Genomic DNA, 23,333 nt, shown 5'->3' with positions numbered 1-23,333 from the left:
TACTACAAGAGTGCTGGTAGCTAAAAGATATGGTTGAATTTTAGCATGGATTGAAATGTTTGCATCCTAATGAGGCTTCCCAAGACTTTTGCAAAACTCCCATATCACATTCACCTGCCTTCTTTGTGTTCTTTACATTGTTAAGTAGAACCAGAATTATGTGGGAAACAGATGAATGATATAGCAGTACACAAAGCACCTTATTGTGGAACTAAAATTGCCTAAGCTAGCATTGCTGCATTGTATGCAGCAACTTCTGCTTTTCAGCCCCCAGAAGGAATGCAAGAATGGATAGTGATATTTCTGGAGCATGAGATGATTCCTGCAGCAGAAATGAAGTCTCTGGCTCTGCTGTATTCCATTTTTCTACTTCTCTCTACCATTACTTGTGAAACAAAACTGCAACCTGCATAGAAGTAAGAGGAGAAAGATGCTTCTGGCACCAAATTCCTACTTGACAGGATCTGAAAACCTCCTTGCTGATCATGAGAGGTGGTTTTTGCCTCCTCAGTTAAGACATGACAACTGACAATTCATATAGGGCAGGTTCATGGGACATGACAAGGCACAGTGATTTTTTTAAAACTGTGGTTCGTCTGTTGTGTTGTCTAAATCCTAAACATCTTTTCTAGGGCAGGAGCAGGAAATCAGCCGGGAAAGGAGCAGCACTGCTTAACTGTTTCCTTGGCACACTCCAGAAAGCCTCCCATTCATGAGCAGGAGGGGTGAGAATCAAGAGTCAGCTGCATAGCAGTGTTCATTTGTGGGATGCCCCACTCTGCTATTTTCCCCATTGTCTCCAGTCTTGTTCCCACTTATCATAGAATGTATGTTGGGGAGACCTCTCTAGAAAGTAGGAATGAGAGTGAAGATAAGCACTGCCCCCCCCCCCCCACTGTCACTTCTACTTATGAGAAAGGCATTTAGGTGGATGCTCCTTTGGGAACTGCTCTCTTGCAGGCAGAAGAGAGAAAGAGGGCAAGCACCAGGTTGAGGACATTTCTTTAAGTGGAAGCAAGAAGGGGGATGAGTGCAACCTCCCCCTTCATCACAGATGCTTGAAAGGTGTTGAGGACACCTCTCTGGTAAGCAAGAACAAGGGGATGAGGTCTGCCTCCTCTTTTGTTGCTGTGGGGTTGGGGACCCTGTCTCCCAAGTGAAAATGAGAAAAGGAGATGAGCAGAGAAATCAACTACTCTGTGCTGTCACCAATCAGCAACTGCCACCCACCTTGTTCACATATAAAAGAGGGGCTTTTCTCTGGCACAGGTGGAGGGAGTGGAATTAACTGAGTGGCAGAGCTGACAGCCAGGCACCACTCCCAACTGATTCTTCTCCATGCTCATGAGCAGGAGGTGCTTCTTCAGGTGCACATGGAGGAGCAGAGGAGAAATCAACTGGGTACTGTTGCTCCTTTCTGTAGCACTGAACATCGGATCCCCCCTCACACACACTTAACAAGAATCAGGCAGTCCCCTCTGGAGCAGGTGGCAAGTGTGCTTGGTCAGCTCCATCTCATCCACGTGCTTTAAGACACGAGCCGTGTTTGTGCGACAGAGACTGCTTGACAACCTCAGTGTACTGAACTTGGCTCATGATTGAGGCCATTAAAGAGAGAAGCTCTATTCCTCCCCATGGTGTCTCCTCGGAAACCTGAAAGTCTGTGAGAGAAGGAAATGGTAAGGAGGAGAGTTATCACTGCAAGCCTGATCCTCAGGAACCACCCAGCCTGTTCCATACCTCTTGGCAATTTGCTTCTAAGCTCAATTAAGAAACCTAGTTTAGGTTTTTGTTGTCCACTCTATCATTATACAAGTTCAGATGGTAATTTTAATACCAAATGTTCTCAATTAGGGGTCCAAAATGATAGAACACGAGTGCCAAGTATATTAGGGTTTAATTATAAAACCTACCTCTTTTGTCTAGGGTTTGGCTCAAATGATTGTTTCTTCTGTGGCTTTTTATCCTCTAATGATTTTATTGATTTTGGTTATTTTTGTCTGCAGTGTTCTTATTGTTGTAAACTGCTGTGAGTTGCCAATAAAAGTGTTGCTGAAATACTTTGAATAAACAAATACATAAAATATATTGAGCCATGTTCAACTGAGAAAACTGAAAAGCAGTTTCCTTTGCTTGGGTTTGGCCTGGATTTCTTAAGGGAAAAAATGATCTAAATAGTTGTCCAGAGTAAGCCTCTGAAAGCAAGGAGCTTGGAGACTCCTTTCAAGTTCAATCTAAGAAATGTATGAGAAGAGCAATAAATAGTTCAGTTGGCTTTTCCCAGAACTACTCTGGATCCTAAGAAACTGTTCTGCTATTGATGTGATTCTGATACTGTCAGTATATTTTTTTCTACGTTCTTGTAGTAACAGTTCAACTTGTAAATCCAGATAATCAAATTATTAAATGTGGCATAATAAAATACTGTTAGAGCATCTCAGATGTTTCCTAGAAAACAGGAGCTGCTGTAATTGTGTTTACGCATAACTTGTGAAATCCTAGATATCAGGAAAAGTTTCCTCACTGTCAGAGCAATACAACAGTGGAACCAGCTGCCTACAGAGGTGGTGGGCTCTCCCACAGTGGAGACATTTAAAAAGAAACTGGACAGCCATCTTAGTGGGATGGTGTAAACTAGTCTCCAGCAACAGTAGGGAGTTAGACCTGATGGCCTTCATGGCCCCTTCCAGCTGTATTAGTCTATGAAATTTCAACCAAAGCAAACTGTGTAGCCTCCCACAAGCTACTCTCTCTCAACCTCAATCCCTCCCCAATCTATAACTGTGTGTGTGTGGGGGGGGGGGGGGGAGATGGATAACATTGTCTATGTTACTGGTTTATTGTATCAGTTACCAAAATGATATATATGAAAGGGATTATGCCTTCAGGAAAAAGTGCTATATAAACACTTTTATATAGCACTTGCTATATAAAATGCAATGCCATTATTTGCTACTAAACTTATCTATTATGCATCTATATTTATTAGTTCCCTGGAAGATATTAAATAGCCTCCTAAAAGTAATATAAACTTGTTTCTTCTCATCTTCTTTAACAGTGTACATGTTAAATAAATTTCATTATTTTTGTACTTAACCGTACTAGGGCCAAGTAAAATAGCACTGTTGATATTAAAGCTTTACACATACTACACCTGTTTATATAAAAATCTGAAACCTCTAGCTATGGATTTGACCAGATAGAACATCTATTCCTACTAGCATTAGCAGACTGCTATCACATGGTACAAGCCCCCATTGGAACACTGTATGCCACACAAAGCCATGGATTTAGCCAGTGCTGGCAACATGCTCCTGGTGGTGCCAGCTGAGTTCTTTTGCATGGTGTGTACCACCTGTACAGAGAGGTGCAAGCTACTCAAAGCCAATCTGTATTCTTAAAACATGGAATAATCTTGCTATGGATATGACAATGTTGGTGTATCAGTTGCTATTCCCAGTGCCAGACAAATTCTTTTTGTATTGGGAGATACAGGGAACTTCATGCCACTCCCAGCACAGAAAAGGGCAAAATGTGGGAAACATTGCAATGCTCATTGATGTCCACAAAAAGCCATGCTTGCACACAATTCCTCACTTTGTACGTCTGGTTTATATGAACTAATAGAGGATTTTTTATTTTAACCTAAAGTGATAATACAATTTTACTCTCTTCTTACTTACTCACTAGATTAATATAGGCTTATTTAATTGCCTGTTATTCCTGCAAGATTCTGTAAATTGGGCAAATGTTTTGCTAACTTAGAAAAGTAGTGAAATGTAATGTAATGCAGTATTGTTATCAAGTGCACAGGCTAGAGTTAAATCTAGACATAATTAATTGAAATGCCTCATCCATGGCCTCATGGATAGCCTCAGGCATGTCTCCAAAAATAAGTCATAAGCCATTTTGAATCTCTCAGCACTATTGAGACTATTGGCCATTTGTCAATACATTAATGCAGAACAACAGAAAGGAAAATGTGGGTGGGTACAGCCATTTTCTAATTTCCTATTCTCTCACTGCCATCAAGTCTAGGGATGGAGCAAAGTTGCACTGCACTGGGTCCTAAGTATGAGTTCAAAGTATAGGTTTTAGCATAAGTGCTCTGTGTGTACTATGTTTCAGGACTTTATTAGATTTATATCCCACCCTTTTCTCTTACGTAAGCTCAAAGCAGCTTACGTAATACTCGCTCTCCTGCTCTCAATCTTATTGCCACAAACAACAACCCCCTGAGGTAGGATGAGCTGAGAGTCTGTGACTGGCCCAAAATCATCCAATTAGTTCCATGGCTGAGAAGGGCCTAGAACACAGTTCACTTGAGTCCCAGTCCTGCACTCTTAACCACTACACCACGCTGGCTCTCTATGCCAGCCTACTAGAAGCTAAAATTATAAAACTCATAAGTTAGTATAAACTCAAATCTAGGCTTTGTACCCTAAACATGGCAGATCTTAATTAGTTAGCTTTAGAGCATTTTAGGCACATGTTTCCTTTAACTTGCCATCTAACTGGCACTTAATTCCTTCCTATTTCTCTTCTAATCTTTTCATATGTCTTCCTAACTGATATTCTTTCTTCCTTTATGTCCTACACTTTCAGGTACCTGGGGGAAGTAAAGCATTTGAGTGTAGGGCTTTACTTTTGCTAAATCAGGTTTAAGAATGTAAGGTTGTTTTTTTCATCCTCAATAAAATGCCAGCTTACAATCCTGATCAATGCAAGTCTAAATACTCAATTTAAAGATATTCAATTAGAAACTTCAGGTCTGGACTACTCTAATCCCTTCCTTGTGAGGCTGCCCTTGAGGTTGGGTTGGAAGCTGTCACTAGTACAGAGGCTGCTAAGTTTTCTGGGAAAGTAAGTCTGTAATGGTTGCCAGTTTGTTACTAAACCACAATCAAGGATATTAGTGACATGCAAAGTTCTAAACAACTTCGAACCAGGTTACCTGATTGCCTTCTACTATATAGACCTGTTAGACCACTGTATCTCATCCAGCTGAGTCATCTGTCAGCAATAGGTCTTCTTTGTGGTGATGCCCAGCCTCTGAAATGACTTTTCCTTTTAGTAAGTCATGTATCAATGATCATGTGCTTTCAATGATTAAGGATAAGGAAAAAAAAGTCAGTTCTTATCCCGACTTTTCCCAACCATTACCTTTTCTTGAAACTGTTATACTCATTTAATGCTGTTTTAGTTTATAAAGTGTTGTCAAGTGCTCTGGGAACTAAAATTAAAATTAGTATATAAATATTTTAAACAAATGAAAGCAATCAAAATTTAAACTGCAATACAAATCATTAATGTATATTTACAGCCAACCCACACTTATCACACGGAGCAGGAAGAGGGAATCTGGTCAGAGCTACTACACCTTTTCCCCTTTGTTCTTACCCAGCCTAATAATTTACTAGTCTTCTAGCAAATTGCTTTATGAAGACTGCAAATGCAAGAATAAACAGATATCCTGCTACTGTGCTTACTGTTCAGTATATGCAGGCAATAGTCTAAAGCAGAATGCACTACATTACTACTAGTAATGGATGACAAAAAATGCACTATTCTCAGGAGCATTCCTTTGTCATTACACAATACAACAGCCCAGCTGGGAGTGCTGATATGATATTGAACCTGGCAGGAAATATATATTTTTAAAACTATTTTCTAGATGAATATACACAGAATGTACTGGGTACCCAACAATTGTTCTTCCTAATGTTGTATCCTCCCAGTGACTCCTAACTCCACCAAAGCCATTCTCACATGAATCTCAGTATATCCAATTATACTTTTGCAATGGAGCAGTTTGGCAGGACAGTGGGAAAAGGCATGAGAGAAACCGTGTGGTGGTGGTGGTGAAGCCAACAGGTTATATAAAGAATTAACTGTGCTCCCCCACTGGACAAAATGGGGGTGTGTTATTTATTGTATAATTTAGTACTTATTTTATTACTTCTGTATTTATGTGTTGTGAGCCACCCCGAGGCTTTGTTACAATGGGGCGGCATAGAAATGTTTTAAATAAATAAATAAAATGGAGCAATTCTGAATTGCATCAGACTCCCCCCCCGCCCCCCCAGCCTGCTCTTAAAAGAGAAAAGGCAAATTAGCACCTCCCAAACCTTTATAGCACAGGATTGTTCATGCAGTTATCATTTTAAGTCTTTAAAATGTTGGCAATATCAACACAATTTATGAGAAAAGAAATTATATCTCAAAAGTCTGTTATTTCAGCAACAAAACACTGGAACATTAAGTATTCAGTATTGCACAGGGTAAGTGGCATTTCAGAGGCAAACACGTAAGCTAAGATATAAAAATCCTGTGAAAGTAACTACTGGGTCTTTTAATGCAAAATGGCTGGCCTGGGGACCAACAGCAGAGTACATTGATAATTATCATCAACCTGACCCTGTGCAACCATAGATAAAGCACGTCACTTAAATAATTATCTTATTGAGCAGTTCTTAAGGAATTGAAATCCTATTCACTTTCTTGGAAGTAAACCCCTCTGAATTCAACTGTACTTACTTCTGAGTAAACACTTCTAAGGTTTTAAAGCAACTAAAGTTGTGTGAGCAGAAAGTATTAATACTGGACATGTGGGGACAATATAGGATGGTCCAAAGAAAAGACAGCTATTAAGAGGGAAACTTTAAAGACAGCCTCTATGTACTTTACCTACTATGTACTTTACTTAACCTGTTACCTACCCAGTGTGACTTATGAATTAAACCTTATGAATTACCTTATGAGCAACCTTATGAATTAAAATCGTTCAAGCTGTCCTATCCATGACCCTCCCCGCTTAGCTGTTCTAATTTCAAGGCTGTGGCTTCCTTTACTCATCCAAAGCACAGTCTAAAACATAGAACTTCACTCCTGCCACACGTTTATTTTACACGTACGCAGCTAACACCACGTCTGGAAGAGAATATCTTACGTTGTTTCTCTCAGCTTCACAAGTAGTATCACCTTATCCTACCATAAGCATCAGTCTCTCTTTCGAACTGGAGACAAAGATTCCCTCCCGTTCCACCTTAAATCCCTTAGCAGCTGCCGCATGCTCTGACCAATAATTTCCTTAAGTGGGAGGAGCCACACGCAAAATATGCTAACTAATTGTGGTTTATTTGCATAACCGTCGAAATGGCAGATTTGCGGATTGGCCGGCGAAAAAAGCAGTTCGCACATCCGGTCGTCCGCTTCTCCGAAAGAGGTGTGGTCGAAATGAGTGGGAGGAGAGACCCGGACTCATTTGCATAACGGCCCAGCGCGTGCTGTAGTCTGTTTTTTTTTGAATCCGCGGCGGCAGTGGAAGCAGACGGAAGCGCTTGTGGGCAGCGCTCTGAAGCACCGGCGAAGGAGAGACCCGCACACGCAGGTACTGCTCACACTCAGAAGGAACGAGCGAGAGACACGGAGCGAGGGAGGGAGCGGGCGGGGTCCCTGTGCAGCAGGTCAGGTTTTAAGTCGGAAACAGCAGTGGCCAACGATTAATTTACTACAAAGCAACTGAAGTGGATCGCCTGAGGCAGCATTTTCTGAACGAAAGGTTTGTTGTTTTTCTTATTGTCGAATTGAAGGTTTCCTGCTGGTTCTGTGTTGCTTCTGGATATTTTCGGCCCCCTCCTGTTCCGTCCAGCTAGTCTCGCTGGGTGGCAGGCTACTCTATGATCACAGGAAATACTTTGGTCGGGGCATGCGCAGTGTGGAAGCGCGCCGCGTATTCTTGTTTCTAGTTTTGTTGAGCGGGGAGGAGTCACCGCTATTGGCCACGAGGAACTGTCGCTCTGAGGAAGCGGCCATTTTGATTGCATTTTCAGCGCACGACGACGAATAAGCTGAACTTTGGAAGCATAGGTTAGTATCGCTTTATCCTTTCATTTCGATTTACGCCTGGCATGGATTGGTTAGCCTAAAGGCACCAATCACAAGTGTGTGTGTGTGATTTTAAATTAAGAGTTTTAATTTTATGATTCAGCCGGGTGTACTGTCGGGAAAGTGGAGATATGATTGAAGCCTTAACAACACTATAATATTATGTTTTCTGCTTATTTAGTTGGCTGAACTATGAGCTGCTCGCTTTCTATCCTGTTTGTTCATAAAAAGGATTAATCTAGCCGAAAGTAGGCCCCATGGAGAGTAGTTGCCTTGTGGATATGAACTATGTAATGTAGCATTAATTTATATGTAGTTCCTCTGTGCACTCTGGATGAACTTTTTATATTGCAGCAGTAGTGGTTGCTATGAGACAACCTTTGTCAGCCCAGTGTGGTTGTGTCCACTTTTATTAGGAAATTGACTTTTTGGCAACAATAAACACAATAAGTCAATGATGCTGTTAAAAGCATAATGTGGAAAGCAAGGGGAAAACTTTGCTGAGTTGCGTATAACCTTTTGTATTAACTAAATAAACCAATATATTTGTGAAGTGTAGAAGAATTCATCAATAATTACAACAGGGGACAGGAATATTTACCATGTTGTAGATTATATTATATTGCAGATTAACACATGTACAATTCTTTGAAAACTGGAAAGTGCTATATAAAGCCTGTCAGTATGGCTCATTAAAAGCTGTTTCAAGCATCCAGCAAATGTTTCATAATTAAAGGCACAGGAAAAATTACTTGAATCCAAAAATCATATTTGAGCAGACATCTGATATCTTTTTTCTGTTCCAGGGTTCCTTTTTAAGGGCACAAATTTATTCATATTTAGGAGAAAAGTGTACAACTCTTAGCATTGTCCAGCTAGCTAGGTGGGAAATACTGGGGGTTGTAAAGTGTTTCCCCCAATCCAAATAGATTTGTATCCTTAGTCAGTTAAATTGTGGCCTTAGTCACTCTCCTTCATTCCTCACGGCAACAGATAAGCCATGCCCAAACTATTATGGGGGAATAGGAGGTCTGTATGTATCTTCTTTATCTATATTACATCTGCTTTCATTACTTGATAAAGTGGTAGGAGTAGCATTGGAAAGAAATAGGGAGCAGGATCCTGAGGCCATATAATGGTCTTAGGCCTTGTGAATACACATCAGGTATGAAGAGGGAACAGTCCCATGTGGGCAATCCATGAGTGCTTCTGACCCTCTGCAGTGTTACTTCCTTAAGCACTGTTGCTTAGAGAACATGTCTCAGGGAAAGAATTTCAGGAACCATAAGATGGTTTATATAAGCTCTTTGAAATCAGAGATAATCTTCTGCCTTCAGAAGGGGTAATGAGAATCCCACCCTAGCCTCTTCATGCAGTATGTGTGGAGAAACCATACATGCTTTCTATCCAAGGTCAGAAAGTCGAGTTTATTCTAGTGAATGCAAAAGGAGAATTGGAGAAAATTGAAGCCAGGGTATGAGCTATCCTAAACTTCTGGCCTCCTTTCCTCCTGCTCCAAAGTGCCCATATTAAATGCACTGAAAAGCTTGTCTAGTAAAAATATAAGGGGATTTGAAGATATACAGGTAGTGGACAGGGATGCAAAGGTAACCTCTGATGTTTCTCCTACACCGTCAGCTTCAGCCTACAATTATAAGAGACTTGGGGGCTTCTGAGTGGCAAGGGTTAATCAATAGGATTGCATTCTTATGTATTCTTTGTTTTTTAAATGGTATCTATCAACCTTGGTGAAGGCTGGTGTATATACACCTGGATTGTAAATAAGGAAAATTGAGGTGAGAGTAGCAATCATAAAGACTGCTAACTAGGTCTATGGAGAATGGTCTATTTTCTTCATCTCTATATTTTCCTTCCTCCAAGGAGTTCAGAACTGTTAGAAACATAATTTTCCACATTCTGATAGTTACCTTGTAAGGTAGGTCACATTCTGTTAGAGGGCTGAGTGGAGTTGACCATTTATTTATGCATTTAATTAGTAATTTGGGTACTCTTTTGTTTGCTGGTCTTTTCTGATCTCTGTAACTGGCTGCAGTGTTCAATTGATGAGTCAACTGATCACTCATTTGAGACCCTGGTGATACTGCAGTGGAAACACCAGGGCCACAAAGATAACAAAAAGCAGAAGTCTATCCTAAGTAGACTAAGTAACTGCTTTTACTCTTCCTTTTTATTTAATAAGCCCTAGCATAAAGTGAGAGATGATCTCTTTCCTTCCCTAAGTTCTCTTCAACTTCCTGGGTCGGCTGCCATGGTTGCATGTGTTGTGGATTCCTACTTTTCACCAATATTCTCAAAGGTGGTAATTGAGCTTTGTTACAATTTTAACGTACTAAAAGTGAAAATAAAGGTGTTACAATACTGTAAAAATAGTGTGTTGAATGCTGTTCCTTGTGCTCAGTTAATAGAGTACATGTTTCCAGATTTAGCTAATATATTACATATTCATGACTACATAGGAAACACATGAGAATTAGGTTTATGCCATGTTTGTTGGTCTCACATATCATATATGCTTGCTGGATTTGCATGACATAATAGTCCCCAAGCTGTAATTCAACCTATTGCCTGCAGGAGTTGCAACTTCCAGAATGAACTGAAGCATGTTAACCTGAATCTGATTGCTGTTATATTACACATAACATACATCAAACTCTGATTCTTATGTGGTCACAGCACCATCACATGCTCACAAAACAGATACTGGCAGGATTGGGAGAACCCTAACATTTGCAAAAATACCAAAATATGCCCATCCTTTAAAAATAATATTTTTAAAAAGGATTGAACATGCACAGTGGCCAAAGCATGCTGGTTGGTTATTTGGAGAGGTAAAAATAGTGGAGGTGGGAGATAGAATGGGGTATCTGGAAAGACAGCATGCCTGTCTTGATTAGGAGAATTCGATATCACAGTGCTGTGGTATATTGGCCTTTTCACTGTAAATCCCACAATAGAAAACCAAGCAAGTTTCTTAATTAGTTTTTTTGCACCAGTACTGTAGTAGTTCAACTTGAACGAGGTACATCTTACTAATTTAATGGACTGCCTGGTTGGATCTCATTTTGGAGGGTTCATTTATTCATAAGAAGTTAATATCATGCAGTCCCTTTGCTTTCTTTTGGTTGTTGGCAGCTACACTCTAGGAAAACTTTCCCTCAAAGAAATAAGGAGTGGGGAAGAAACTGACAGCTAGAGAAAGAAAGAAGTGGGGGAAGGGAACTGATTGAAAGAAGAAAAATAGACACTGATATGGAGGAGGGACTGGACAGTACCAGATATGGTCCTTTTTCACTTACTTGTTTCGCTTCCTTCTTTTCCATTGTCATTCCAAGCTTACGTATATCTTTAAAAAAGCGTTGTTCAAGAATGCGGTACCTCCTGTTTGGTTACTCAGATGCCAGTCTCAAGCTGGTGTAGTATATTGTGTTGCATATAGATAGTGAGAAACTGCAACACACTTCCTACTTGGTAGCGCAGCCTTGAAAAATACATCAAACTAAGAGTATACCACAAAAAGTGGCTTAAGTGCTGCCCCTGTGGTAAGAAATGAATCAGTGGTGCAACATTTTTCCTCATGCTTACAGAAATACCACACCAGAACTAAAATATCCCATCAAAATTAAGCATTCTAAGCAGCAATCAAGGTTCAATAGCAGGGGTTGAAAAGTTTGAGGAGTAGAGAGATGCCTATACAAGTCAGAAAAAGAATTATATAAAGTGGTAAATGACAAGAAACCCCATCAGAATCTTACTCAAATTTCAGAGCTGCATTTTCATGTGATTTTGGAGATGAGGGTTGTGACAGGGACTTCACATACCATGCCAAGTCATGTGCTGCCCAGTCCTCTTATACAGGATCTTAACTGCTGTTATTCTTACAGTGTACCTTGAAAGGTGTCCAAAAGTATATGCCAGTCCTTGAATTGGTTTAGTAAATTTTCTCTGTTGGAGAGGGATAAAATCCCCTCCCCCCCTTGTACTTTGGTCACAGCAAGTGAACAGGGCTTGGGAAGTGGGGATAGCTCCACAGAATCACACTGCAACCACTGTAAGATCTATGCCCCATGTTGGAATGTAACCCATTAGTAATTAGCTTGTACAATAGTGTTGTTTAAACAATTTGTTATAGTTATGAAATTAATATAGTAGCAAGCTTATTTTACTGAGACCTAATTATGCCCATTATTAGAAATGGTTATTTTTTCATCACCTGCTAGCCAAATGTATTGATAGGTTTCAAATAGGAAAAAGAGGTCGAGAATAGTTTCATTCCTGTGGTGAAGAAAATTGAGGTTATTTGGACTTCAGAACAATATGTAGATGACCATACTACTGTGTAACAGTAGAGGAAGCCTGGAAAAAAAGCTGGAAAAGAACATTTCACGAAAGTGGTTTTTCTTTTTCCACTAATTTTCAACTTCATGAATTTGGGATGTAAATTGTAACCTTGTAATATCTTGAGTCAGTAGATAAATGCTTTCAGGCTAAAGCTTTTTTAAAAATTGAAGTTCATTAGAAAAAAATTAAATAGGTGAGTTTAGGGAGAAAACCTAAAGTTTTCATATTTTATTAACGAGCTTTTCTAAATACTAATAGCTAATATTTATTTATTTAAAGTTTTTATATGCCATCCCCATTGCTACACAGCCTCGGGATGGCTCACAACAACAAATAAATAAAACAAATAGAATTACAATTACAATTGAAACTTGGAAACACACTGGCTGCATAATTAAAACTATAAATATTAAAGATTATTAAAATACTGTTTGAATAAAATGGTCTTGGCCTGGCGCTGAAAAACAAATAACAACAGCGCCAGCAGACCTCTCTGGGGAGCGCATTCCACAGATGGGGTGCCCGCCGTAGAGAAACCCCTCCTCCGGGTACTTTGCTTCCTGATATCTCTTACAGAGGAGAGCTCCTGCTGCCGATCTCAAGGGGTGGGAGGGCAAATATGGCCACAGGCATTCCTTCAGGTATCCGGATCCCAAGCCATTAAGGGCTTTATAAGTAATTACCAGCACCTTGAATACTGACCAATTCTGTGTATAACTGAGAAAATACTAAATTTTTAAAAAAATTTGGATGAGTCCAGATAACTTGACACTGGGTATTTTTAAAGCTTAAATAGGAAAATAAAATATAAATATAGCATATAACAGCTATTTCTAATCAAGATTGAGAGATGGAGTATGAATACTTCAGAACTTGTAATTATTAGTGGAATTACTTCAGCTGTAAGGGTTATCCTGGAGGAAGGAAGGAAGAAAATCTTGGTCTTAAAAGGTACACCTTTCTTCTCTAATACTTTCATATTTTCTAGAAAAGCATCTATATTATTTTTATGTAAGTAGTTACAGTTCTAAAAATAAATTGACTGATAACATTAATTAGTAACATAATGGACAGAGCACCGTAAAATTGGATAGTTCCAAACATACAGTTAACTTCTTTCTTAGATGACTGATCTGGTTGTGTGTCATGATTTGCCACTTTGCATGCAAATACCAATCAAACATAACTACATGATATCTGAACCCTTATGTTTGTTTATTTATGAATTTTGTATACCATCCAATTACTAACATCTCTGGACAGCTATCAGCATAAATAAATTGACCCACTCTGGCTGCAATTAATAAAATACAATAATACAATTCAATATTAAAACTTATTAAAATATTGATTGAATAAAAAGGTCTTAACCTGGCACTGAAAAACATATAATGACGGCACCAGGTGGACCTCTCTTGGTTATGTTGTCGTTAATTGAGAGCTAAACTGACCTATAACCTACAGTTACTAGTTTAGATTAACAATAGGTGTTTTAATTTAGAATTAACCTGTAGTGGATCAGGGACTGAATATTTGGAAAGGCTGCAGGATGTGTTTGGCACATATGGTGGCAAATGGAAAGTTCATACTAATTAATTTGTGAGTTCCTACTATTATCTGCAAATTTTTTTCCTCATCAAATACTTCTTTGGCTCACTTTTGTTTTGATGCCCTTTTGGTAATATACCTAAAGACATTTAGGGCTCAATTCCATGCATGTTTAGATGTCGGGAGGCAGGGGGAAGAGTCCTAGCACTATCAACATTCCCCACCCAGATTCTGTTTAAATAGTAAGAGGATTGTAGTCTTTATTTTGAAAAACATCCATAACTAACTTTCTGTTTGATTCTAGAATAGAGTGATTTCGAATAGAAGACAAAATATAGCTAAGATATAGCCAACATATTAAATTACTTTCATGCAAATGAAAAGGTATGAGAAAACCCATCCTTGCCTGGGGACAATCTTACCCCCCCCCCAGAGTATTCTGCAAATCAATGCCCCCACTGAAGAGTTTCTCTGGTCATCAGTTGCCTTTTATGGTGGTGGGATTCTGAAGGAACATATTTGAAAGCAACCTCAGTATACTAGCAGGTTGACATCAGAGCAGTGATTATTACAGGTACTATGTACTGGAAATCAGTGGGGGTGGGGGGGTTCAGTACTAGTGAGATGACTCTACCAACCAAGCAGTACCCCCAGACTACAAATCAGAGCTCATGCAGAATATATCAAACACCATCTCTGTATAGATAAACCATGTACTCAACTTTTTAAGATAGGGTTTCATTTTATTGGCCCTTGTCCAGGCCATCACTGAATTCACACAGAAATTTCTACCAACTATGTGGTCATTTCACTTCCCAGTTGCAGTTAGCTCTAGAATAAGTACCCTTGTCTTGGTCTGGAAGTTGGTCCAATTCTGTTGGAGCATCCATGAAGTGATACTTTGTCATGGTTCTTTGAAAGTAAAAGACAAATATAATTTTTAATATTGAATTACGATCGTTGGTGATGCTAGAACAGTCTTAAATTTTATTCTGCCACAAGTTCAGTTCATTAAAAAAAGTATTACAAAAAGTCAGCTACAGAGTGCATTCCGATTTTTAGTATTAGAATCCCATCTGGAAGTATCACCAACCTCACTGATCATACATTTGTATTCTGCTTTTCATGGCACCTCAGATGGCAGACCCAGGATTCTCAGATACTACTCAGGAATGTATCTCCTAAATCTAAATGTGAAGCCCAAGCATTCCACTACACTCCAGTATAATCAAGGATCATTCCAGACTGCATCAGGTCCAGATTTTAATGCCAAAAATGGCAGCAGGCAGGTTTAACTCTATACCTGTGTCATCCCAAAGGGTACTCTTTTTGAGAAGTTAATGACCTCTCTTTAATCATATGGAAAAAACAAAGTAGTGCACTTGGAGTAGTACACTATAAGACTTATATGTACTTAATTTTATCAAGGTTTCTGTATTGTGTGCCCTCAGGCAACACCCTGGTAGCTAATTACATAAATAAGTAACCTTGTTCAAATTTCTCATCTGTTTTTCACTGGATAGAAAAATGGATAGAAAAACCGTAATACATGTATATGGACATTTTAAACCATTTATATCTGAATAGATATGCAAAATGTTAAAGCTTATTTGTTGATGACATATTTTGTGCATCTTAAGTGCCATGTCTATCATTGGCCCATCATTTCTCAAAATAATGTACTGTATTTAGATCCTTCTGAATCCTTCATTTATGCTTTTTGTCCACCTTTCACAATATGCCTGCTTATTAATTATCATATCTGTATTCTGTGTTTTTTCCAAGGGATTCAAAGGTATGTGGGATTTATAGCATTGTATTCTCACAACAATTCTGTGAAAACAGTCCAAACTGAGAGGGTGACATGCCCAAATCCATTCAGTGTCTTGGGTTCAAGTTTTAAGAGTTGTACTCCATGAGGTGTGTATTCATTTGTATCGTTCAGCTCTAAATTATACAGTGGTACCTCAGCTCACGAACTTAAATCTGTTCTACGACACTGGTCACGGCCTGAATTACATAAGGTTCAATGTAAATAAAGTTAATCCATTCTGACCCCTGCAAATGTGGTCATGAACCGATTTTGGTTGCAAACCAAGTCAGATTTGCCCGTAAGGTAAATAAAAAAATATTTACAGAATGGATTAACCTTAATCACAAGAATGTAACAAAGTACAGTACAATAGAGAACACTAACCTAGGTGGGGGGAGGTTATTGTTTGGAGGGAGAGTTTAAACAGTCGTGCAATAGCAGTCATGCTTGGGAGGGAGATGGCTGCAATCGTGCTCGTGCAGGGAAGATGGGTGGGATCGTGATCGTCACCTGATGCGGAGTTCACAACTTGAGGCAATTTTTTTCTGAAATTTCTGTGCATGACCTGATTTGGTCATGAACTGAGGCGTTTGTGAGCCAAGGTGCCACTGTATTTAAGTGCTTATTATTTTCATGAACTGGAACATGGGAGAGTGGAACAAAACAATTTCCCACACCCATTTTATCTCATTGTGCTAAAGTACTCTTTTTGCAACTGTGATGCTGGAAGTTTGCTGAGCTGGTTTGTAATTGCTTGAAGTAATATAATGAAGGTGGTGGAGGTGAAAAGGTTATTATCCATCTTCTCTCACAGGCTCTTTCTTAATTTTTTATGTGAAGCAGACTAATGAATAAAAACACATTATTACAATTAGCTTAGCCCTAACACTATCTCTGTAATGTACTGCATATATTTTGTTAAGCCTCCCAGCACAGTTGAACTTGATTAGTACAAACCAGTTCTGAGACATCTTTGCTGGACATTTTGAGGGAATTTATTGCAGTGAACCATCTTTCAGTTTGGAATAGGGTGGCCATTTTGTATGGTATATAAACCCTTTTCATGGAGGTGGTTTTATGAGTCAATAGTTGGGATGTTTCAAAAATGAGCTTAAAATTAAAATTTATATATTCACAGATGAACTTGAATTCTTGAGTATATTCAAATCATTTTGCTTTGGACAAAACTGCATGGTAGTTTTAGAGAAACAACTGGCTTGGTAACAAATAGAGTGGTGGTTTTTGGGTTTGTTTGTTTGTTTTTTTGGGTGACTGAACTTCCATGCTAAAGTGAGTTATGTATTTTAGTTATTACCTATATTATTTTCATCTGTTTTACACCAAAAATTTAACAGGCTTTGCTTGTAATGCTTGGCAATGTATTGTAGAAACCGCAAATGAAGGCCAGATGTATAAACTTGCATAATGTTGAAGCCACTGATGATAGACTGTAGGAGAACTTTAAAAATGAATTCCACATATTGTGATTAATTTAAATAGCAAAAGTATTTGATTAATATAACGTTGGTACTCTGTATTGGATGTGATGTGAAGCTAAACTGCATTATAAGCAAGGCTAGGTAAACCTGCATGACCTAATTACAGATGTATTTCTCAAAATAGCCCCTCAGGGCTGAAAGCACATTGCTAGTTGCAGACACATTTAAAGGTGCCTCTTGGAGAATATATCTTTAAATAGTACTTCATTGCCTCATGCTTGTATGTTCCTTACCATGGAGGATATGTTTTTAAAACCCACTGAGCCTTTGGGTAAGAGCATTTTGCTCCTTGTTGATTGGAGAATAAAGGATCTTCCTCCTGCCTACTTTAGAATTGCCTTTTATGAGTATGCAAAGTTTAGAGTTGATTTGAGTGTTGATTTCAAATTTCAGTACTCAACTGTGTATCAGTGCAGTATTCACACAACACATTAAGCTGTTAAGTTCTTTCTCTCTCCTACCCTCCAGAAAGCTGTTTAAGGACAGAACATGTGAATCTTATTTGATACCTATTGGTAATCAAGGTGCCTCATCATCTCAAAAACAAATTTGGGCAAACTTCTGTCTCTCTATTTGAATGTTGTTGTTTTAAAAAATTAAAAGAAATGATTCCAATCTGTTGTAAGCTGATGCATTTGGAAGAGTGTGTTTTAAAAACAAATATAAAGGCATTTGAACGAAACCTTTTCCACTTTAGTACAGTCTAATATGAAATCGTCAGGAAGGCTATTACCATATTATTACTGCATGTTTAAAGTAGTTCGAGGGGAACTGTGGAAGATAATTAAAGTCAGATACTTAGTTTTACATAGTGCAGTATAGTATGTTGTAGTATTTTATTACTGGGCTAGCATATTTGTAAAGAATGGTAACAGTAGTAAGGAAGTCCCTAGTTCAAATGTCACATCAGCTACAAGCTCGGTACCTGACTTTAGGCAAACCTCAGTTCTTCCTGTACAGTACAGGGATGTTTGTAAGCATTAGGATTACTGAGGTTAGAAGGTGCTTTGAATGTTCAGAAAGCAGTATATAAATAATTATGTTTGTTTCTGTTGTGAAGATAAATATTCAAATCTCTCTCACCTTGCTGCACAACATAGTAAAATAAACAACCATAGTAAAAGTATTTTTGGTAAAATATTGACTTATTCCTGGCTGTTGAAAGATTGGTTAAGTAACTGCTTTGTTTACGGAAAGGGTCTCCAACATGTTTGTTATTGTAGAAGAGGTATGTGTAATCATGCTCCTTAAAAACCTTTCAACTTAGAAAGGCCTATGGTATAATGTAAGACTAAGGGAGTCAAGTATGGTGCAGAGGAGGGTATTCTGTCAACTAGTTCTGTCAGTTTTGGCTAACAGGTCAGATGTTACTGCAAGTACTTAGCTGCTTTTGCACTTCTGATACGTTGTAGCAATTTTTTTTTCTTTATGCACTGATGTGGAAAAAGTTATTTCAGATCTTTCATTCAAAACACATTGAGATGGTTTATCAGTTGTTGGAAACCATAGCTACCTTATTTTCCTTTGTAACAGCTTTTGGAAAAAATGTTTTTGGAATATTTGGTAGTATAATGATTTGAACAGGGTTGCTTTAAGGGGCAAAACAAAACAAAAAAATAACTGAAATCAGGCTTCTCCTGAGTAGCATTCCCTGCCTGCCAGTAATATCTGGCTTCATTCCGGTAGTCAGTAATATGTGACATGGACTTGCAGCTGCTCGGATTCAGGTCCGGATTGGAGTGAGTTACCGACTGGTTCACAGAAGCAGTCTTTTGTGCTTTTTGAGATTTTTCTGTATGTAGCATTTGTGCTCCAACAAACTGCAGTCTCTTCAGCACGTGCACTAATAGCCAGCGTGTGGGTATTACTTCATAAGGAGGGAGGTGCTTTGTGGCAAATATTTCACACATTGCTACGTTATTACTGGCTGATGTTGACAGCACATTGCAGCCATCTTAATCACACTTTCAGTGCAGCTGAAACAGTGCAGTCTCAAAATGGCTGACGAAATGTTCTCTGGAGCAGTTTAGTCTGACTGTATGCTAATGAGCAAGTCTGGTGGAGTCACATGTTACAGAATCAGAGGTAAGAAATGACAGTTATTATTTTATAAGAATGTGTGTGGCTAAATATGAGATGAGAGTAATTGTTGACATACAAATGTTATTTTATTTGGTTTCCAACTTTTGGTGAAGGTCAGTTTTAAACACTTAACAATTTCACAAGGATTGCAGAAATGATTCTGCTGGGGTCAAAGGTCAAACCTATTATTGCAAAAATGCCTTAGTTGTATGTTGCCTCCATTTGGAAATTAGAATTAGTTGATTTTAAGAAAACAAATTAGCCATATCTTTACTAGACTTTATATTAAACTTCTTTTGTATTTTAAAGCCACTTTTCTATGACTATATGCACAAGGGCATAATAAGAATATACCGATAGAATATTCACCAGCATATTTTTCTCTTAAATTCTTTAAATATTTAGATTATGGTAGTTTTTGAAGAATAAAGACAACATTGCATTTATGAATGACAGCATAACACATTTATATAGTGCATATTATATAAAAGTATTTGTATTATATACATATAGTGATCTTCTACATTTTCAGATTTGCTCTACTGCATGTGAAACAAGAAGGAAAAGTTAAGTTTGTTTAGTCCTTGGCATTTGCACGGTATGGTTATGAGTCCATTTACATGCACAGGAATTATGGCCTAGGTTTTTAACCTACGATATATCCTTTTTGATAATGTTATTTTAAAGAGTTTTACTGCTCTAGGACATAGTTAAGAAAGGTAAGTCACAGAACAAGCTCTCAAGGGAAGCTTTGGGCTTCTATTTTAAAAGGTTATGGTCTGCTTTTCTGTTGATAAGGGACAGGAACTTGATATTACACCTGAATTCAGGATACACAAATAGATTCTAATTAGATTTCCAGCATCAAACTGTTCTCATGTGAAGGCATCTAAACCAGAAGAATTTTGAAGGCCTGTCCTCCGTAAATGAAGTCTTGAATAAAACAGTTTAATATGACACATACTTGTTACCTTTTGAGAAGATACCTCATATCAAAAATAGTATTATGAGGATCTTAAAATGTCACTTCTAAATCTAGATTTGAAGCCCAAACATTCCACTACACTCCAGTATAATCAAAGAGCACTCCAGATTGCATCAGGTTCAGATTTTAATGGCAGGAATTGCAACAGGAAGGTTTAACTCTATACATTTATCATCCCAAAGTGTGCTCTTTTTGAGAAGTTAATGGCCTCTGTTCAAGCATAGGGCAAAAACCAAAGGAATGTACTCGGGAAAAAGCTGTCCACCATAGTTGACAGTGTATTTCTGTTGACAGGGGCGCCATGATGATGGTAGAGTGGTTAGCAGGGTTTCCTCTTCCTTTTCTGAAGGCAGCTCCAGGGGAGTAGGCAATAAGTTTGCATTCCTTACCATCTCAGCAAAACCTAGCCACGTCTTCTCCACCTCCTTCATCAAAAGGATAGCCCCTTATTTGTTGTTATTCATTCTTAGATGGCTAATTGAGTAGCTAAGTTATAAATCATGTCGTTTAGTGGGCAGCTTTAAAAACTACATGAAAATAATATTGTATCTGTTTGAATTGAAAGCTTGTATGTAGAATATTGCTTTGTTTAAGCAAGAAATAATGGTCTTTTATGATATTTGTTATAGTAGAATTAAAGGTGTAAAAATACTGCTACAAAAGGTCTCTTACAAGTCTCACTCCAGTTGTCTTGAATATCTTACATAAGTTGACAGCCTCTTTTTAGTGATGCCCAGACTTGCTATTTTATAGAAAGAAAAAACAGGTCACACCATTTACTCACTAAATTCAGTAAATGTTATTTTCCTGGGTTTCTCCCTGAAAATATTCTAAATAGTTACAATGTCAAGCTGAAGAATATTTTAAAATAGTTAGATCTCATTGCCAACAACATTCAAGATACCAAAAGTCATTTACATTCTCTCTTGCTGATGCATAGCAATTTTAGTAACATCTGCTAGCAAATGGAAACAAGGAGAATGATTTCACTTTTTTTATATCCCCATGTTGCAAATTTACATTTCCTGTTGTGTTTTAGTACTATATCAGGTTAAAGAAGGCAATACACTGACATTGTAGGCTTTTTCTAGAGTCTGTATTCACTTTCCTAAGTTCCTACAACAGGTGCCTTACTAGAGGATTTTAAATGCATGGAAAAATATTGATCTAGTTTAGTTATTCCTCTGTATGAAATGTAGGATTGGGTAAGATTTAGTGGAAGCAAAGCATTTGTTCCTATCAGTTTCAGCAAGGGAGAAGTCTTTGTATGTTTAATTCTTACATTTGAGTTAATGGAATTTGACAATGCTTAGTTTTAACTTGGATGGCCCAATATAATAATCTTGAACTTAGGTACAACTTTGCCTAAACTCTTCTGATATGATTGCTTACTTCCCTTGATATACTGGTAGTATTCTTCCATTGTCTCCTTTCCACTTTGCTCCAGCAGTTTTAAAGACATTTTTATTTGTCATAATTTTACACTTTTAGGGAAACAGGCATAATAATTAGAATCTTCCATGTTAAAGAGAATATTATTATTGAAACAGTTAAGTTTTAAGTTAGCTTGCAGCAGAATTGATGGCTCTGCCCCTGCTATTTAACTGACTTAAAAATGTAAAGGGATGTTTATATTGACAATACACTTGTCTCTGAAATGATTGTTTTAGAATTAATTGAAAGCTGTTTGGGATCAGTTCATAGCTGATCAGATTCTGTTGTTTATTTTTCCTCTTGAGAATTGGTGAATACGTTCACCAGTATTATTGCAATACGTTCTGAACTTTGTAGCAGTCACTTTAACATGATTGCTTAATGAGATGAATTAACTCTTTAAAATAACATATTCTTTTAAATCTGCTTGGTTTGATTTTCACAAACATAAAAGAACACGATTTAATCTGTATTTGTTTGGTGAGCCAGGTACTTATCGGCAGGCAACTGTCCTTCATTGATTACTCTTGCAGACTTAACATGGATTTTTTTTCCTGGTGTATTTTTCTATTTCTCCAGTGTACTCTTTTTAAAGAACAGTTATGGAGGTAGAACATGGGAAATCTTGTTAGGACCAGCCTCAAAACCAGGTTTAAAGGAAAACATGTCAATTTATTGTTTCCAAATCTATAGTCTCATTAATACTGAAAGCAGTTGTGTCAAAATGTTGCAGGATTCCAAAATGTTTTAATTGAATTACTCTTCTAAAACTAGTGTGACAAACTGTTTTCAGAAAAAAAATGTTTTAAGTTGTATTATGTATATCTTAGAAATAGCTGCATTTAAATTATCTGAAGGTATGAACAATAGTGAATGTACATTCAGTTTCCCTTTAAAAATAATTTAACTTGTTCAACATATATAAGAAAAATCAGTTTCTGTACACAGCAATTTGTCATGCATAAAAGAAACATACAGCTGATGACAAGACAGATTATAGAATAGAGGACCACAGCAGTTTACCTGAACAGATCTTAGCACAAGCTGCAGTGAGCAGGCCTAGTTTATTTTGTGCTGTTTAATGCCAACTGTTTCTACCCATGTAATAAAGTTACCTGTTTTGCTGTACATTGAGCCTGAATTTGCTTTGTAAGCTTTTCTATTAGTGTCCCAAAACTTCAACATCCAATTTCATATAGATGGCTTTTGCTCAGCCCTCCATTTCAACACAGTTTTCAGTGCAGAGCCATCAACAAAAAGCTAAGCAAGTCTGTATTCCTGAGATCTGTGTGCATGCTTTTCTTGATAAAAGAATGATTCAGAGGCAAAATGTGACATGGCTGAAGTCAAGCACTAAATATGCATCAAATGTTACTGTACAAATTACAGACATTCAGAGGCTGTAAGCTTTTCATATCATGGAGAAATGTCAACCCATTGTTTTCAGAAAGTTCTGATTGTTTTAAGTCTTTAAGCTAACAATCTTGCTGTGGTGGTAAAATGCTTTCAGACTTGAGCACTTTTATCTGACCCACCTAAGCTTCTAAGTTTCCTTTATGTATCCAGGTATATGACGACTTCTTCAAGAAAACATGGAATTATGTAGCTGAAACAGTCTATAGTTAATCAGTGGTAGAATTCTGAACATTCTGTCAGACAGAATTCCTTTGAAAATGAAACCAGATGCATCTGATGAAGCAGAATTTAGACCACGAAAGCTTATGCC

At 37.9% G+C, this 23,333-nt stretch overlaps 1 protein-coding gene and 1 long non-coding RNA gene across 6 annotated transcripts in view; one reads left to right on the top strand and one right to left on the bottom strand.

Annotated features, from left to right (window-relative positions):
* Positions 1-903: 903 nt before the first annotated feature.
* On the bottom strand, positions 904-7,017 carry LOC123036219. Its single transcript, XR_006417106.1, has 3 exons — positions 6,950-7,017; positions 4,955-5,099; positions 904-1,661 (listed from the first exon to the last, which is right to left on the bottom strand). It is a non-coding gene; the product is annotated as an uncharacterized LOC123036219 (long non-coding RNA).
* A 242-nt stretch (positions 7,018-7,259) lies between these two features.
* Positions 7,260-23,333, top strand: part of LOC123036218 (activating transcription factor 7 interacting protein) — a 97,679-nt gene continuing 81,605 nt past the window's right edge. The window contains exon 1 of one of the 5 annotated variants that reach the window (XM_044455287.1): positions 7,260-7,390. Coding sequence is in view for 1 of the 5 variants with exons in the window: in XM_044455286.1 (XP_044311221.1) it covers positions 19,175-19,191 (17 nt within the window). In the remaining 4 variants the exon portion in view is untranslated. The other 4 variants (XM_044455289.1, XM_044455288.1, XM_044455286.1 and 1 more) reach the window with 4 other exon arrangements.

Source organism: Varanus komodoensis, unplaced genomic scaffold, assembly GCF_004798865.1.
Source record: "Varanus komodoensis strain SLA01 unplaced genomic scaffold, ASM479886v1 scaffold8, whole genome shotgun sequence".
Lineage (NCBI taxonomy): Eukaryota > Metazoa > Chordata > Lepidosauria > Squamata > Varanidae > Varanus > Varanus komodoensis.
This window is presented reverse-complemented; position numbering and strand designations above follow the sequence as displayed.